Source organism: Spea bombifrons, chromosome 1 (assembly GCF_027358695.1).
Source record: "Spea bombifrons isolate aSpeBom1 chromosome 1, aSpeBom1.2.pri, whole genome shotgun sequence".
Lineage (NCBI taxonomy): Eukaryota > Metazoa > Chordata > Amphibia > Anura > Pelobatidae > Spea > Spea bombifrons.
This window is the reverse complement of record NC_071087.1, coordinates 99,053,590-99,073,999: the sequence shown is the minus strand read 5'-3', so window position 1 is coordinate 99,073,999 and position 20,410 is coordinate 99,053,590. Positions and strand designations below refer to the sequence as shown.

Genomic DNA, 20,410 nt, shown 5'->3' with positions numbered 1-20,410 from the left:
GTGGGGACCTGGGATTCCTATTAGCTAAATCCAGTTTAACAATTAACTGACAACAGTAAGGAGGGGATGGTTTTTATTCCCCAAAGACTTTATAATCAAAGGGGTTAATCCTGACTTTTTTGTACTTTATTTGCCGATCCCTCTGGCACTAAGGGGATTAGGTTGCACATCTGTTGCCTGGCACGCTGCATAAATCACTGAGTTTATGTTTTTAAGAGATAATTGGGAGCATCCACGCCATTAAATTGCCAATATCCTGAGGACCGTAGCCACATATTGTTCAGTACAGTACTGTGTATACATGGAGAAAGCATGTAAAATCAAGCAACGGTATTTTGCATTATACCATTGTTTTAAAATGGTTAATAGCTTTAAAATGCATCTCATGTAATGAAAATTTTGAGCCAATGATTCAAATAAATGAAGTTTGAATAATGAAGAAATGTTCTCCAGCTTTTAAGCTCAGTATTTAGTTATATTCGGTTTTAGCTTATTTTTTGGCCAGTATTTTCATCCACGATCTACTTGGCTCAATTCTGCTATTTATATAATATTACAATAATGCAGACCATGGATTTCCATCCAATGTGTAAAGAATCTTAACCCTTTCAGACCAGCTCCTCACATACTTAAACCAAACTTACAAATAAGCCATTTTAGAGAAAACAAAAAGCTGAAAATTCTTGTAAATGCTAATTCATTTAGATTCTAGCTAACAAATATACGATTATACAGCTACACATTAACCTAATAAATAAGCTATAAGTATTCTCTATTTTTGATTAATCATCTATAACAATATAGGAACACAACGTGCTAAAAGATATTTTTAAAATCCCCGCATTGAACATTGAGTAGTCGGTGGAATTTGACTGGATATGAATTGAAAAATTTAAAGTCATCAACGCTGTGAAATTATAATTCTGGAAATACTGAGATGGTATCAAAATTGTGAAATTATAAATCTGGAAATACTGATATATATATAGATATATATATATATATATATATATATATATATATATATATATATATATATATATATATATATATATATATATAGTTAGGGCTACATATGAAGAGAACACAACATAGAGGATTATACCATGGAAATACTAAAAAGAACGATTGACACAATTACATTTTGTTTCAAATACTGGCTTCAAGCTTTCCCGAGTTACACTCAGCCCGCGGGATCCATGTCTAGTACGTAAAATAACCTACAAAAGCATCACCTTGCAGCCATGTTTTTTACGACCAATATCTCGCTCTGTTTATTCTTGTAAGATTTTATTTTCATGCTGCTTACTTTCCAAGCAAGGAAAACATTACAGGTCATACTTTCCACAGCAAACTCCTTTACACGTAAACTTTTTTTTTTTTTATTTCATTTTTTTTTTTCTCTCTCTCTCTCTCTCTCTACGGCAGCTGCCTTGCAATTAATTTGCTTTACCGGTTTCCCAATTTGTAAGTAGCTTACACGGGATGTTTGTGTTTTCCCTACAGCAACCAGACAAAAAAGAAAACAGGCCTTAGCTCAAAAAAAAAGAAAAAAAACCTCAAGCTCCGTCTCTTAGCTATTGAATAGATGTCTTATGTGGCAGGCCTTCTTTCATCTTTCTAGCATAGCCTCTGAATATGGTAATGAATGAGTAATGCTAAAGCGATCTGGTACGGAACCAAGTGTGAGGCAATTATTCCTATGTTAATTAAATATATTCATAGTCTCTGGTTGTTTGGTAACAGCCAGTTTGCTTTTTTTTTTTTTCCAAAAGAGACATTTTATTGCAGGTAAGCATGAAATGTATGATTGACGTGCTTAACCCATTTGAATTATCCTAAGGCTTTCATAAATCCCCAGACCACTGAATCGTTAATAGCAGAATAACCCATTCATTGGCTAATACTGCAATACAAGGCAACATGAGATTAGCCGTATTTTCCCTGATCACATTAGCCATGGGTCAGTAGTAATCAAAAAAAATCTGGGTTTGTTTCGAAAGCCGCTTTAGTCGAATTTTTAGTGGTTCGGCTGTATACAAGATAGAATAAAATAGAGCACAATATATTTATTTTAATATTTTTTTTTATTTTTTATTTTTAATCCAATAAAATTGCTGCGCAAACAAATTTAGTTTAAAACTAGCTTGTAGTCATTGTTGTGTATTCTGAAAAGGAACTAGCATTTCTCTGCCATAGATGTGAACGGTGCAGGCAGGTATAAGCTTATGGAATAAATATAAATACACCAGTTAACTGGTTTTCAATTTGCATTTCAGATGAGAACCCGAGTAAAAGTAGCAGTAAACTCTTGCTCGGGTGTACATTAAAGAAGGAAATCAGATGTCAATTCAGCCTTTAGGAATAATCCATACTGCGGAATAGAATAACATTCCACTTTAATATATAGAATAACATGCTACAAAAAGCATTTAGAAAAAAAGTGAAGTATTTTATTAACACAGTTAATACAGTTAACACAATTTGTAAGCCAATTTCATGCTGTTTCCATACACATTATTGTTATTTTTAGGGTTGTAGAGCACCGAGATACATTTATATCCAGAAAACGAAACAGGGACACCTGGGAGATATCCTAAAAACTAACACTTATAATTAAAGTACAGTAATAAAATGACAATAAGACTTAACAGGAAAATAACCCAAACAAGACTGGTTCAGGTTAAACTAGGAACCCAAATTGTTGCACATTCCATTTGAATAAAGTGAATAAAAATATTTCAATATGAAAAATAAGAAGAAAATAAAGCGAAGAGAAAAAAAATGTGCACAGTGTAATTTCTAATGTTGATATTACATTAGAAGGTTAATACATAACCTTGCAACGAAGGGTGCCTATTAATGTCAAGTTCTATCATTTATAATCATAAACAGAGTTTAGTACATCAAACATGTAATGTATAATTTCCACAAAAAATCAGCCCATTACCAGTGTAATTTATAATCTCGAGCTAAATGCAGAACTTTCAAAGTGCTATTTAATCTCTCTCACAGAAGGGAGTATATTAATAGTATGATATATGAATGTTGAGAGACAACGCTATAAAAAGCATAACCTATAAATGTGAGCAATAGTTCCATAAAAGTGTCACTTACCCCCATGGCCAGACGTACACACTTGCGGTGTAATTTTAAACTGCACAATAGTACATGAGATTATCTCACTAATCTGATTGAAAACCCAATAAAGTATATGGCTAGCATAATAAATGATTAAAAAGGGGGGTAGATTAATGATCCTTTCTAATCATGAACACTACAATGTATATTCAAGGGTTAGCCTATATTGTGATCAATACAGTCTATTGATTATTAGTATTACTAGTAGCTATTTATATTTGTGAACGACTGGGAGAGCATTGCCATGTCTTTATAACACTTGTACCAAACGATGGAAATTAATAGATTGCAGACTAAAACTGCCAATAATATGTACCAACAAAAGATAGCATCGTAACAGTGTGATTAATATAAAAAGGCAGCATATGAATTGTACAGGGAACACTTAAATGCCACGTGACACAAGAGCAGGATCTGATAGGTGTTGCCATAGAAACTGACATTTTTAATTTTTTTTAATGAATTTGTATCTACAAACAGCAAATAGTATGTTATATACAGAAGATACTGCACAGTTGCGTGATCTCCTTTTTTCTGTTCAATAGTTAATGTTTCATGAGACCCTGACTACGGCACTAACTGCAAGCATGTCAATTTATCATTATACTAATGAGACGTAAAAGCTGAAATGGCAAAGGATAGACCTTAACTTGAAATATCTCAATTAATTACATAATTACACATGAATAATGATGCACATTACTTGAAACCTCATTATTACTCTGCTTTTTACAGTTAACTGCTTCCATTACACACTTCTTATGTTTCTGTAAAACTAGTGCATGATGTGACTAAAGAGAATTATTTCTTATTCTATGTGATTTTATACTCTAATTAGTGTTGTTTAATATTTCCTGAATGCAAATCACAGTTGGTTCCTTTTGCGGGGACATCTGCATGCTTTGGAATCGAGACAGAGATATTTTACCGATAACTTGCCTACCTTTTTAGCCCTTCATGTTCGTTAATGTAAGCCTATGCCGTATGTGGCTGCAGGGCCATCTTTAATACAGGGCAAAAGCAATAGCTGCCCAGGGCCCAGACATCCTTTCAATGACACGGGGCATCCCTATGTGTCAGGGTCTAATTAGAGGTGGAAAAACTGGAGGAAAGTTTGGTAAAACTTTGAATGATTCAACCAGTTAAACCAATCAAATACCTAAATATGTACCATCAACTACGTCTAACGAAGAAAAGTTACCTGTCCAAGTGACGTACTCCCTTCTGTACATAACACGGAGAAAATGAACAATGCTTCGTTAAACATCTACAGTAGTATGTATCATGTGCATGTTTAACGATCTTACTTACTACATGTCATTTTAAATGATAAGTGGTGCGCCAATGTTCTCAGTACCCCTCCAGCTATACGGTAATATTTAACACATTTCAAAAATTAAGCACAAAATGGACCAATTTGGTTTTACACAAATCTGTGATGCCGCCTGAGGCTTATTGGCCATGATTTATTTGGGAAGTCTCAAAAAAAAAAACCCTGTCTATTAAACCATAAGACCTACACGAGCAAATGGTTATTTAGTACTTAAGTACAAAATTATCGTAAGTAGTGTCATTTTAAGTTAACAGGGGAAGATTTTGGATGGCATGACTGTATGACGTCTTAGCAAATCGAAGTAGAGCATGTTAATGTCATTAGCTGCTAAAACATCCATGCACCCCGCTATCTGTCACAGCTATGAGTTTGATGAGTTATTTTACTATTTGTTGCTTTGGGGTGAGCACAGCCAGTTCTGCAATGGACAAAAGACAACTTGAACTGCTCAGTATTCAGAGATCTAATCATTCTGCAAAAGATATGTTCTTGTTTGGTTCTCACCTGGCTTTAGAGCGTTAGTTCATCTCCACTGGGTTTATTGGTCATTAGTATTTTAGCAGCAACCCAGGAATCTGAATCGGTATGCTTTTTAGGGTGTGCCCCCCCTTTCTATATATTATTTTTGCTTTGCATATTTGCAGGTCTCTCCAAACCTTGTATTTTAGGTGGAAAACACACTCTCATTAGACCTGGAAGGCCTTTTCTTAAATTAATAGATCTATAGAAGAAGAACATGTTGGTCAATGATCTTTGAGTGCCTTCTTACTACACAGTAAATCAAAGTCACGTGTGTCGATATAGACGAATTAATCGTGGTTATAAAAGTTACAATAAATTGGTTTGTTATTTCTTCAAAGGGACAACAATATTATTTATGAAAAATGTTTTTTTTTTGGACAGTTACTTTCCCCAGGTCTGTTCCAAATATTTGAAAGCAAATATTATAAAGCGATAGTTGGCACATTTTATGAAATGTGAGCAAGGAGGGTGTATTTGATTTGTGGCAAGGAAAAAGGGCACATATTACAGCACATTTAGATTTAAAAAATTTTGATTGCTTGTCTTCCTGTTCAGGTAATATAAAACATAACTAAAAGACAACCTAATATTCCAGTTATGTGACGACCATGCCAAAAATGGGCCGGATGAGGAGATCATAGATGTCCCTCTAACCAGCCCGCAAATGAATGCTGAGCGCTGGGATTTGACACCATATCATTTATAAATATCACTCATTGCTGGAAATAAAGAAATCAGAAGTTTGTTAATTTATAAATGTTTATATTTGTGTGTGTGTAACTATATATATATATATATATATATATATATATATGTGCAGTGTGACAGCCACCACTCCTAAAGTCGACTCCGTTGCTATCAAATCTACTGTGGGTAGAGCAATGCACCTGGACACAAAGAAACATAGAACTCAACAGTAAATAAGTGCCATGTGGCTGATTAAGTCAGTCCTCTTTTTTTATGAACGCAATAAGACCTCAAACCTTAATTGGTCCATGGCCTTGTCTTATTTTCATGATAGCGAAATGCCTATCCCATGCATGCTTATTTGCCAGACAGGCTCCACATTCTGTAACAGTTTCCCCTTCACAGTTGCCAAGCTTTTCTCATTTTCAGAGGCAAGATTCCTATTTTGTAAATACTACAACATATAAAATGTGCATTACAATTTACAAGTGCTTTCTGTGCCTATTAGCTTGTGGTGAGCGCTAGGTCCTGGGAGAGAAGAGATTCATAAGCAAACACCAACACAATGTATTAATACTTTTGATGGTATAAAAGTAGAATGTCAGAGGCTTGAAATAAGAAGTTGTACCGTCAGAGGATAGTAGGTAAGATCAGCCTCTTAGCTAATGTGCTAGAGAAAGGGAATTTAGGCATAAGACTATCCTAAATATAAGGTTTGAGGTTTTTAAAGCACAAAAATAGGCAGACAAGATGGACCAAATAGTCCTTATCTACTGTAAGATTCTTTATTTCTTTGTAATAGTGGCTTTGTTCAGTAATGGAACATGTCCATTTTCTTTTTCCTCAAATGTTCCATCTATACTCATGTGATAACATCATTGTTGTGAGTTGGTATTTAGTAATGCACAAGTCCAAGTGCTGCATTTTTAGACGTGGCTAACCACATCATATAAATTCCTCCGCAGAGTAGGATGTAACGTATATATATATATATAAAAGCTTCCAGTGTCTTTAAGGAACGCAACAAACTGTAGCTTTCTTGTAAATGATCATACCAAACCACTAAACACTTGAGATGAAGCCTATTCCTGTAATGCATACATCATGCAAAAATAATATTGTGGTTGATGTAACCGAGCTTGGACTACAGCATTCTTATTAGATCAAAGCAGAGCTCCGTCTTAGAAACCGTCTTTACAGCCCGGCTTTTTTGTTAACCCGACGTGTTTAGTACATTTACGGAGTAATTCTGTCATATAAAACAAGTCTTCTAACAAAAGATCAGAGGGTGCCAGATTTGTTATTCTTTATTAGGCTACTGGTTGCCCTCATCCTCAGAAAGTTAAATAGCGAACTATATGATTAAATTCCTCAGACACTCCTAACCATTACTAATCTTCTACTGTCAGAGTCCTTTTGAACCGGAGGGGAAGAAAATTGCAGAACGCCATGGTGCCTGATTTATTTAATTTCGAGAAATGGAAATAAAGGGATTGGAGATTGGATTTAGAAAAACTTACACCTTCCTGCGTGCTTTCATTTTATTTTTCTAGCTGCTAGAAATCCAAAGTCTTCTAATGTACTCTTATTTCTAATATCTGAACCAGATTCACTCATAATAAAGCTACAACGCCATCTGTTTTACATACAGTATGTAAGTAAATATTCCTTTTATTGGCAACTTTCTGAAGCTACAGCAAAGGCAAGTAAAACAGGAGGCTCTAAGTCGCCATTTGCATTGGAAGCGCCTGTCAGTTTCGTTGTCAGTGCTTTTTATAACACCCTGCGTCTCTGCCTTCAAGAGGCAATAACGGTCAAAGAAATCTCATTAAATGGTACTACAGAATCTTAGTCCTCTATTACCCACACATGGATTCTTTTTACATCTATACAGATAAAGTGAGTCTAAATAGCTAAACTGAATGCCAGCATATTTATGTTAAAAAGATAGATTTAGGAGATATTGTTTTTGGAAGTACCGGTTTCCAGAAGCTACTGATATTTATTATTATACGTGCAGTTGTAATGTACTAAGCTGTATCATTGGCAAAAGTATCTCAACGAAAATATATTCATCATGGGGAAATTTGTGCAAACAATCAAAAAGTTAAGGAAAATCCACAGGCTGCCCCCAAAAATGCTGTGAAGGGTCAAAATGAATCCTCACTTTATGACCTGATTCCTCTTCAAAGCAGGGCTGAATCGCAGATTAGATATCTACCAAACACCAGTATACTGCTAATAAATTTGAGGACTGCCTGTCACAAAGATATCACCTAATAGTACAAAAGCTTCATACTAGACAGGCCATTCTGACTTAAAGGGTATAGGGATGGAATCAATGTTCTAAATGTTCTGGGAAATATATATTTAATAGGGACAGTATAACATCCCAGTCAGCCTAACCTTTAATGTGCATTCTCTTAAAATGAGAAAGCACTTACTTTAAGGAGAAGCTGCAGCTACAAAGCTCCAGCTACCCTCTTCCCCCATAGGCTGACAGTTTTCGCCACTGATTGACTGGAACGGAAGACCCCAGTGAGATTGACCAAGCCCGTGCCAGAGCTGACCGGCACTACGTTTATCACATGTTTTTGCATGGAAAATAGTGGGGTTTGGGAAAGGGTCAAAATCTGCACAATCCTCCATGCATGCAAGGGGGGAGGACATTATCATATGCATTCTACACATGATTTCTGGAGAGTCCCTTTCATAAAAATAAAGAAATTTGTACAAGTTGATTGGATTTTTCCTACTTTAGCATAAATCATTCCATATCCTACAATTCAACAATACACAGTACTTATTTTCTGAGTATTCTAATACATTCCACCCCCATCAGGACCCACTGAAATATAGCAGCACAATTTACTGCAGTTTACATGGCTTTAAAATCTAGAAATATCATTTATCCACTTTTTTGGGGAACTTTTACAAAGGATTATACGTAGGACATATTAAATGAATCCATGACTAACAGGCTGTGACAGCCACAGGGTTCAATCCTTTCAACATAGCAGTTCCCTAGGGCTGGAGCTATTTATTTCAATGTGGCTTTATCACCTTGGAATTTTTATGGTTATTTTTTTTTTTTTTTTTTTTTAAGAATTCACATTTTGTTGGGTAAAACTCCCTTGTGACCTTATGCCAATTTTCAATTTAATTAAAGTCATAAATAATCTTTATTCTGTCCTAAAAGGTTTAATGTTTCTTACGTTTTTATTATTATTGCCCGGAAATATTTCAAATTCCAAAGCTTGACGTTAACTAACATTCAGGTATAAGTCCAGTAAATGAGATTATATGGAACAACATTGTGTGTTTCTGGACAGCGGGCTATATTTTAAAGATCTGATCTCTCTGCTGAAATGCTGCGGATTAGGTGAAATAGAATGGTCTTTTTATATTTTACAGAATATTGTACAATCCTAGCCTACTATAAATAAATGCAAATCACTATAAACAGTAAGATGCAGTTTTTTGAGAAGATCATTCTAGAGACGACAGTAAAATTAAATTTCTTATTTTTAATTTTTTTAATTTTTTTTTATACGTTTGTGAATTAATTTGTCTTACAAGCCACATAGTAGCGTTGCTTTATTATATTTTCCATTAAGTTAACTATGGCTGTATCAAGACCTAACACTACTATAGGGGTTATTTACAGAGATCGCAGCTAATTCTTAATTCAAGAACTTTAATTTTTGGTAAGCCTTAAAAGTGTCTCAGGCACAGTTAGGGGATCTTTTTGGCATCTTATATGGCTTTTAGTATTTACTTAGTGAATAAATCGCAGGAGATTCATAGAGATTTAAATAGATAAAAAAGGCAAAAAAATAGTTTCTGCACTGGAAAATGCATCGTTGCCAGGTTTGATATACCTTTACGCTTTTGCATGTTATTCACTTTTTAAGGTACATCTTTCATTTTTTACAAACATGAGCCTCTTAGCCAAATTACCTTTTTCCTGGCCTGTTGGTCTTTAGAGGAATGGGCTTTTACGTGCTTTCTTAACGAGCTCGGATCAGTGTACCGTTTACTGCATCCTGGAATCTGACACGCATAAGGTTTCTAGACATGAAAAAAAAAAGCCAAGGGAAAATAATCACATTGCTTGACTCGTAACTTCTTTTTCACATTTGTTATCAATGAACATTACCAGTAGTACTTACAAGGATAGGAATCGTTTGCTCAAGGAAGGATTAGCAAAATCAGATACAGCAGATTTAGTGTGCTCTAAACAAGCCGTATTCACTATCCAGAAAACATTGCTTAGGGTTAGAGAAGAATTCTGCTACAAAAGACAGAAAAAAAGCAGAAGAAAAGATTACGCTATAAAGAACTGAAGGAAGTAATCAAAATATTAGTGGAAAGAAGAACAAAAAAACATTTTAAGACATATGTTTCAGTTCTAAAATGTAACTTATTACAGATGGATCTGTACTCTAAGGTTAACATTTATTCTAACCCCCCCCCCAAATAGGCATGGCATCAGATCATAGGGAGGCTCTATGCCCCTAACTGGGCAAATTATTATTCCCCCATTCCAGCAGGGTGGGGAAAGACAGGGCACTTACCCCCCCCCCCCGTACTTAATATGGTGTCCAAGGGACCATGATTTATTTGTTTAATTCTTCTTCTTATTTGTCTTTTTAGAGTTTTTTCTTTTAATATATTAGGGATGAATTTTGTGAGTTGCATTCCCGAATTTAACTCTACTTCATCTTGCATGAACTGCAACTCACACGTTTTAAAGTTGCAAACACTCAATAGGCAAGTTTCTATTATGGTGCAATCAATAACCAAAATTAGTAATATTTTCTAAATCATTTCAATTCTAGTCTAAATTAATATCTTTAGTTAAAGTAATTATTAGACTAATTCTTTTTTCAAAGGTTCTGTTCTGTCCTTCAAAAAAAAACAACTTAATCAATCACAATTTCGAGCAGGATCACTTAATTGTCATGTGACACAATAACAAGTGTTGACAGGTTTCTGTGTTGTTTTTATATGATTAAACCTTTAGAGGGAATGATACAAAGACAGATCTGATGAAGGTTATTCGCTTAACCCTATCAGGGAGTGCATTTAATCTTCTGTCTAGCTAACGTTCCTGGGGCTGGAAATACAAGGTTTTAGGGGTATTTGTTGAACAGTTAGTTGATAGATGGGGTACTTGCTTGCAAAATCTATCGCAGGTGGGATCTGGCTCGTAAAAAGATCGAGAAAGGCCGTTGTAAACAACATGTATCATTATACAGGTGAGGTGTTAACAGAATTCTACGTGCAGTGAATTAAGAACTGGCAGCCATGCAGCAGAGCAACTTTTATTATTTTCCACGTCTTTCCTTACAGTATCCAGGTGTGTCCTTTGATGCTTGGCACGGTCACTTGAGTTACTGAAGGCTTTTTGACAGCCAGGATGTTGGCACAGGTAGGGCTTCTCTCCTGTGTGACTCCGTAAGTGAATCTTTAAATTTTCCAACCTTGAAAATGCCTTTTTGCAGCCTTCAAACTATAAAGAAATAAAAAAGATTTTACAGGGTTGGTTTCTTTTTTTTTTTTATTTTTTTTTCTTTGTAGACATCAGCTTCTTCTTGAAACGCAGTTCATCTGATACTGGAAATATTAGGCTAAGGTTTGGTAGTTAAGATTTCGTCACATGTATAAAACACATTTCCAGTTGCCTGTTTCCTTAGACACAAGTATGGAATCTTTCTGAAATTTGGCAAAACTAACAACCTGCCTCGCCAGATTTCATCAAAGAAGGGGGGGGGGCTTAAAATGTACTGGTTTTCGAGAAACGCGCTAATTAAGATTTTGCAATATCTGTAGCTAAAAATGCTATTACAAGAACGTTTGTTGTGTTATAACTCTAAATCATCTGTCCTCCACATTGGTCTCCATGGAAATGAGAAATGCTGTAAACTTTCTAAACAAACCAGAATTACTACACTAGGTGTATTATATCAATATAACATTAAACTGTCATTTGCCACCGATCATCTCAAGTAAAGAGGAGATAGAATAAAAGTGAAAGCAGGAGATGATGGTGTCTCTTAAACCTAATGAACAGATACTGTTTAAGAGAATGTGGTGATCGCTTTCATAAAAACATTCACAAGGAAATCAAAGAGGAGCATGTGCCCCATGAGGTAGAAGAGAACCAAAAGTTTACCTAACCCTGATCCATACATTTACTTCTATGAAAGTTGGAGTTGCAATGACCAGCTTCACCAGCTTTTGTAGATGAACCTTCCCCTACAAAAACCTGAAATCAATCTTGAAAGCATAACTCGTGTTATGTTAACAGGTACTTAAACTAACAACTGGATTTAAGACCATTTTCATAAACTATTTGAATGTAACTGTTTAAGAAACACATTTAAACTGCTTTCTCATTCATTCACCATTGAAGGAATTAACTCCTCTTTTCCGGTTAAATATATTTTTTTCAGTCATCTCTGAAAAAGTAAACTAGGAATTTGGGCGCCATTAATCAAAGTCTTATCAAAAAAAGTATCAGGGCTGAACTTAGTACTAGCTTTCTTAAGCAACTGTCTGGGTCACCTCAACCAGTGGGCACAGAATTGACATTGATGGAGAGCCCTAGAATGTTTTTTTTTATTATTATGCACCAGACATGCACATTATTCCTTAAGACAGGGGCTCAGTGGTGGTAGCATACAGTAATATGACATGATATAATCACTATTATCACCACCCCCACCATATGCAAGGAAGACTTGCGCATATGACAAGTAGAGAAGACTCATCTGGGGTTCCATCTGGTCTAGGACCAGCCTTAACCATTACTACTTTGTATAGATTGTTCTAAGTCTGTACATTTACTCTACAACATTCTGTAACATGTATTATGTACATACGGAAATAACGGTTTTAATCAGTGTTCGATGGAAACTATTAATTCCATTCAATTAAAATTTTAATGGGATCTGGTATTACTTTATTATACATTTCCATCAAAATAGGCTTTTCTATTGTTGTAATGCAGTTGTTAATGAGTAACCAATTACTTCTTGTGTTACTTTATCAAGCGCTCCATTATATGACTGTACACTAAACAGCAACGTTTATATTAGTCGTTACCTAGTCAAAGAAAACAGATGTATAATAAATGTGTCATGTGTAGTCTAGCGATTCGTTTCTTGTATAGCTTTCACTTATTGATTAATAGCTTTTTCACTATTTGACATAAAACATGCCTATAACATGATGTCACAGAGGAAGTGTGTTCAGTAAGCGGTAAATGTCTAACAGGGTTGTAATGGACTAATCTTAATACATTTTTGCATACTATAAGGGAGTCTTGCCAACCCCACTTTAAGACAAGATCTTACTCGTTATAATCCTTTACTTGGAATTTTTTTCTCTCTCTAAGATATCTTTTCTTGATTAAATTATAAAACCCAGGTTTTATGTCAAAGGGCCGATCAGACAACAAGCATGTTTACTAGTTAAATAACAAAATGCTTATAATGTCACTTTAGGGAATTCCACACAGAGATCACACCGAGTCTACTGATGAACATCACGATTGATAATATATGACAATGGAAAGTAATATGAAATGGCGACAATAGGTTTTGTTTCAAACTACATTTGCCAAATCAGTTGTGGCACATATGTGTAACGTTAATGGAATGCACAAATTTAACAAGACAATGTTGCTATGGAAAACACAATAACAACATTTCTGAGGCATGCATCTTAAGGGGAAATACTGAAATTTAATGGTTCAGGAAAAACAGGCTTTCCGGAACCACTATAAATTCACAAATTGTGGTTTTTATTTATTGGCTGATCCAAATTAAACCTATTAACTCAAACAATGTACTGTATATGATTTCCTGGTTTGCCTAAATTCCTGCTACTTATTATATAGTTATAGGGCAACAAAACTGCTGTTTTTGTGAAGGATTTGAATTTACTAAAAACATCAACATGTGCACACTTGCATTTATCTATTAAGGCATATATGAAAAATATAATTAGACATACATTTATTATTGCCACTTGAGAATATTTGAGTTTCATATTCATCATATGCCAAAGCAGGAAAGGATGAGCCCTTTTTTGCCAAAGACAAAAATGGCTGAAACGGTCAAGTTAAAATGAGAGTTATAGTAATAAACGTTCAGCCACATAATATTTACTGTTAGCTGATCACCAATGAATGTTTTTAGCTGTTCAATACACTGTTTTAAGATGCAACCTAAAACAAAATTTAACTCATCAATGTGATCAGGAATTCTATCTGAAGGCACAGTATTTTGGATATATGTCTACCTTATATAACACCGAATTATTGGCATGAATAAAAACACTGGTTTGTAAAACAGAAGAATGCTGATATTACATTGTCTCTCCTGCCATCAGGAGATATTCTGCATTAACGAGGTTAATGTTTTTAGATTAAATAGGATTTTTTTGAACTTTTGTTATGGAACTAGATTCAACTATGCATTGAATTAAATTCAAAAACTGTGACGTTATTAATTACTGTTACTTATTATGTATTACTGATTACAGTTACATAATTTTAAAGGCCATTAAGAAAAATGTTTTAGTTTAATGGGAAACATTGAGTCCACATATTGCACATAAAGAGGAACATATAACGAGCCTTTAGTGACAACTGAATTACTCTCACTTGGCGGCCCCGGAGGAAACACAACAGGGCACGCCATTTGCATAGTGTATTTCAATACGGTGTGGTACAGAAACTCTTAACAATATGAGAATGAGTATCTGTGAATGATTAGTATCTGTGAATGAGGGAATGAATGAGTATCTGTGAATGAGGGAATGAATGAATGTTTGTGAATGATGTTTGTGGGAGCGGGTGGGATTGGACACATATGTTGCAGGAGTGGGCGGGATTGGACACATATGTTGCGGAAGCGGTGGTAGAACACACACAATGCAGTGCCAGGGCTGCCTTATTATCTCCAGTTTGGCTCTTCCTACTAAACACAAAACATTAGGTGCACTACTGACTAGACAGCTATACCACCAGCTAAAAAAAACCCTGTGCGAGTTAAACTAAATGAATATATTATTTAGTTTTAATGTTCTTACAAATAGGACACTAATAAACAAGTGCAAAAACTAAGCATAATGCTTGATAATTGCAGAATCATAAAAGCTTTTTTTTCATGACATGCTTTTTGAAACAGATAAGATAATTAAATCTCCATAATAAAAACTGAGTTTTTATTATAATTTATTGATTTTTATAGCACCAACATACTCCATAGTGGTGAACAATGGGTAAACAGGACATGAGAAGTTGTGCATCACATAACAAATTGGGCTTAGAGAAACAAAAGGTAACGAGGGCCTTGCAAGTTGACTTTCAAAGGAGTATTTTGCAGTAATCCCTAACCAAAAAATAATCTGGACGCCTTCACGGCAATGGTGGGGTAAAAAAAAAACCTTGAAATGAAAGATATTAAATGTAGTCATTCAGCCATGACTTGTTTTCTCATAAATTGATCAAAAACTAGAACACATACACTTTCACTTAAGCATTCATTCAGTTGGATATCAAATCCATGTGGGAGCATAAAACTTGCACATTATGGATACATTGTTTGTGTTATAACAGTGTTTGGCAAAGTATCTTGTTAAGAATGCATTGTTTTGATAAAATGCATTATATATGCCATTCAAAGAACCGCAAACTTTTATAACTCATAGGTTTTAAAAAAAAATCGTGTCATGGGTTAAGAAATCTAATGAAATCAATGTGAATTCTTTTTGTGGTTCATAAATCTGGTTATTGTCACGTGAAGTGATGACTAAAATAGAATACAACGTAAATTAATAAAACTTATCGCTGGCTCTGAAACAAAACTACATTAAAAATAGAACATTGTGCATTTTTTAAACCAGTGTTCCATGTTAAATGCATATAGGGGCTCGTTTTACATGGGCACCATAGGTGCAAGTATTTTTTCGTTCTTGGTTTTCCATTCTGTTATTTAATATCTCTTATTAGCAATTTTTCCTGGCTTAGACGTCCTATATAGCTTTCTAGATCTCTAAATAGCCCTGTCCAGATCTAATTCTGGATGTGCAGGTGTTTGAATGATACGAACCAGGAATCATTTCTCTGATATTCTCTTTTTTATATTTTGTTGGGCTACTTTTCAATTTGGCTTTCTGACCATGAAGAAGGATGTGCCGTTGATTAATATGACTTGGATCATGTTAGACATTATCAGTGTCTGCTAAATAAGAGACTGCATTTCTCTAAATTCAGCCATCAAAGTGCACCATGGACTAACCCATAACATCCAAAAAAAGAATGTAATCCAAATTTTTTTATGTTTCTGCTTAATAATTACACAGATTAGTGATTTTGACAGCCAGCATGCAGTCATAGATTATTACAAAAGCATAATGTGATTGTACAGTGAAACAAAGGACAATCTGGCGTATGAATCTCCCCAGTTACTATCAAATATCTTCTTATACTCTTCTCTTGTTCGGTCATTCTGCATTATCAGCTAGAATCCATCTTTCAAATGCAAATCTTTTCAATCTACCATCAAGTAAATACACCATGCTCTAAAGACATTATGAAATCCATCAATACGAACTCTATGGGCTAATTCAATATGTCAGTGTGTCACACAAATCCCCACGAGTATTCCCTATATGAGATATCTGAGATAGTTTCTTAATCATGAATGAATCATCTGTAGCCAGATGTAAGAAGCCAACACATTCTGGAAGAATATTTTATTTTATGAGATCCTCTTAAATCAGATAAAAATAGATGAACAGACAGCAAAAGTAGATAAGAACAGGAGTGCACACAAACCCTAGACACTGTATATAAAAGGTTCATTTTATACAATCCATGCAAAGGCAAAATACTTTGTACCAAATTACACAGTATGTTTCTTATATAGTGTATTCAGTTAATTTATTTTGTTTTATAATGGGATATTGAAAGGATGGGACGTTGATTAATATGACTTATTATGTATTCATAATGTATTCAGTTAATTGATTTTGTTTTATAATGGGATATTGAATCTGCAAGCCACTTGCTTTTTACAACTTGCAACCAACTCAACTCTCATACAGTCTAGTATTTGCAAGAAGTGACTTTTCCCAAGGCAAATAAAAGTTGGGTCTAGTGAATTTGAGTTGGACTTTTACAATTTATTCCAACCTTAGTGAATAAAGCCTGGTTAGAAGCTCTTTCATGAGATGTTTGAAGTGAATTTGTATCAGTGTGATTCGCTGTAATGTTGCTTCTCTGGCCCAGACTTCCAAAAGCATTAAGAAAAACAGGGTACAGCTGGACAGCAGAGGGAGAAGCTGGAAAGCAACCATCAACAGGTCGTGGTTACTGGGCAGGGGAGTTTTTGAATCGTTAGGCAAGAGAAACAGAAACACAAGATCCACAAATTCTGTAAAACATCCGTTTTCGTAAGTATGTCACTCACTAAATGCCTCTCTCAGAACTTCATGTTTTTTCTTAATAAGATCAACAGAACATCAACAAGTTTCACTGGGAAACTCAAACTACAATACAACTACAGATGATTTTTCCATGCACATCTCCTGGTCTATAAGGGAGCACAAAAACAATCCCTATAGTGGAGTATTGTTGCAAAATACTTCTCTGCCAAGCCTGGGTTATTAGCATTTTTTTTCCCTCAAAGTGTCTATTGTTTCTTTCAAAGTCTCATAGCCCCGCCAAAGATGTGTCTATTTAAATACATGACACTGACGCTTTTGTAAACTAAAAAAACTATGGCAGTCTTCCACCCTATTCTGAATGGGGTAATTGGACAGCTAGATAGGTTCTGGTGGGTTTAACACTTTGCCTGTTTGGCTGAGCCAACCAATTATACTGTAGTTGTTATCAAAGTTGCAACCGTTTCTTTTTCCCTCCTTGGGGTCATTAAGCCTGTCAAGACAGATTTGTCTCCACAAGCACTGACCCTCATTGCTTCTGACAGCAGCACAAGGATCACACCAAACGGGGCCCTGTATTACAAGAAAGCAAGTGACTGATCCCAGCCTTCTGTGTGTTGCGACCGTATGGCTGGAAGAAATACTTTGACCCCAGCAGAGATGGGAACTTGTCCAACAACTTGGCCCAGTAAAGGTCTGCAAACCATGGTCTGAGAAAAGGAAAAAATGGTAACTATAGCCGTGTCTGTGCCTGCAAAACCCTTTAGTGGCTACATTAGTTGGATACAGTTTAAATTGCTCTGTTATAAGCATATGGGCTTTGGCCGGGAGTCTCTGAGTGATCACCTTCTTCCCTGGGTCTCCGGGTCACTTCTCTCTCTACAGTTACAGAAGCAATGTGTGACCCTGACCATTCCCCCCTCCCATATCGGGGGCAGCTAACCCTTCCCACACACCGGTATCTCTGTCTTTATGTACAACTAGTGTTGCTTCCATGCATGGCAAGACTTGACCCCCTCGAGAAGCCAATTCTGCCTAAAAAAAGAGAGCTTTATGTATCCTACCCTTAGAGTTTAGGAAATGTTCTTGAGCCAGGTATTAGGAAGCCATTTTCCCTTTTTATTTGTTATAGTTATTAAGTTTCCTCTACGGTCTTGCTTGGAAAGTTACTTTAAGTCACTGGTATACCCCAATTTATGTGAGTAAGATCCTTCTGTTTGGGTTGCAGTAACCCTTTTGATTTAATGTCTTAATACTCTCCCTTCTCTTTTGGCTTACCAGTGAACTAGTAGATACCGTAGCATTCAACTGTTTGTTATAGCATGTAGAGTCAATTCTGCAAGGATAAAAGCAAGTACCTTTCAAAGCAGAAATGAATGACAGTACAACAGTTTTCTGATGACTCCTGAACTGTTTGCTTTTGTAGCGTCCACAGTGTCTTAAAAACACTCTGCAAAATGAAATGGATTCATATGATTCTTTAATATTCTGTAGTATCCATTATCATCCATACAGTGTGGGGTTGAAGCAAAACATTCAGTTTTTTAATATTATACCGTTGGACCAAAAACTGCTTTAAGGGTTAACGGGACACTACACTGTCTCAGGGAGCCCCCTAAACAAACAATGCATATGAAAGTACTCTGTAAGTTTGTATGTGTGAAGATTTATGAACAGTAAAGAAACATTCTGGGTTATGTCGGTGCCTATTAAATTCTACATTGATTACTTGTATTCCCGTGATAAAATGTTTCAGGGTTGAGGACCAATACATTTTCATCCTTATCTGCTGATTGTGAGGCAACTCTATCATTTCATTACAATCTAATGAACTGCTGCAACTTTACTTTTCTCATCACACGCCACACCAAACTATACACCTTTTAACACCATACGCATTGCCAATTTCTGATTATAACCACTTCTCTCCACCTCATCTTATAAACAGGTATTCAAGTTTTTAACAGGGTGAAATGTGAATTTGGTTTCTGCAATTTCAAAATATGACCTTAAAAAGAAGACTTTCAACGTTTTACACATTCATAAAATAATAGCTATGAAATAAAAATAAACACGCATTTGTTATTCTTAACACATTTTTTACACAATAATGGCAACAAAAATGTTTTGATTAAAAAATATCTTTATCTTCGGCACTTGTGGATTGCCAGTAACACTCTGGCAATATAATTCATTTGCTTTTGGCAGTTATTCGCAAAAGCCTGTAAGAAAGCCAAACATCCGAACAAAGAAAATGATCTTACTAGGATGAGACCGACTGTTAAAAAAACCAAAACATTAAATCACAACATATCAGGCCTAACATTTCTGGGACACCTGATATGGCAAGACATCATCATAATTAAACTCATTGTTATAACATTAAAAAAAAAATATCTACTACTTCAGTTGTGGCTAGAAGTGAGAGTAGGTGAGGCCATCCCTTACGAAAAAATTGCTGCAGTTTTTCTGAAGTAATACTGCAGTTTTTTGGACATGAAAAAACTGCAATACTGCACTTTTACTGCACTTTTACTGCACTTTTACTGCATTTGTACTTCACTGTACTGCAGTTTTACTGCAGTTATTTTTGTAACTAAGTACAAATGCAATAAAGCTACAGTACATTGAAGTACAACTGTAGGTTTGCAATATAAAAAAAAGTGCAGTAAATGTGCAGTAAAACTGCAGTACAGTGAAGTACAAATGCAGTAAAACTGCAGAAAATGTGCAGTAATACTGCAGTAAAAGTGTCCAAAAAACTGCAGTATTACTTCAGAAAAACTGCAGTAATTTTTTCGTAAGGGATATGCATAGGCCAGGGCATATTCATGACCACCTGCCTACTTTACCTGGTGAGCCACCTGCTTGGTGGCCATGTGGAAACTCCAATGGAGTCTGTGCTCCATTTATTCTAAAGCTCCTTGGGTCGGTCATGGGAGATCAGAGGGTCTCCCCAACCTACCCTTGATCCCCACTGCCTGCAAAAGCCGGACAACGGGGCAGCTACGTGACACAGTACTCAAGAACCAGGACTGTCCCATTAAAACCAGGTCTGTTGGGATGTAGGTTTCTAGGTTGGTTTCTAATGAGAGACATAATAATTAAGGTTTATGGCTAAACTTAGTTTTAAAAAATAGAAATTGCTATTGAAATATACAAATATACATTTCTTATTAACAAAAAAATGTCATGAGACCTGAACAATACCATGTTAAGAGAGATGAAAATATTTAATATTATCCTAGTAAGGATGAGAGAAAATTC

The 20,410-nt window shown here is 35.3% G+C and overlaps 1 protein-coding gene across 1 annotated transcript in view; it reads right to left on the bottom strand.

The window, feature by feature from the left end:
• GLIS3 (GLIS family zinc finger 3) overlaps window positions 1-20,410 on the bottom strand; it is a 134,625-nt gene that overhangs the window by 33,066 nt on the left and 81,149 nt on the right. Inside the window, exons 5-6 of the mRNA XM_053466174.1 lie at window positions 11,037-11,198; window positions 9,644-9,754 (exon numbers count right to left, since the gene is read on the bottom strand). Coding sequence (XP_053322149.1) covers window positions 9,644-9,754; window positions 11,037-11,198 — 273 coding nt within the window. The remainder of the gene's footprint in view (window positions 1-9,643; window positions 9,755-11,036; window positions 11,199-20,410) is intronic.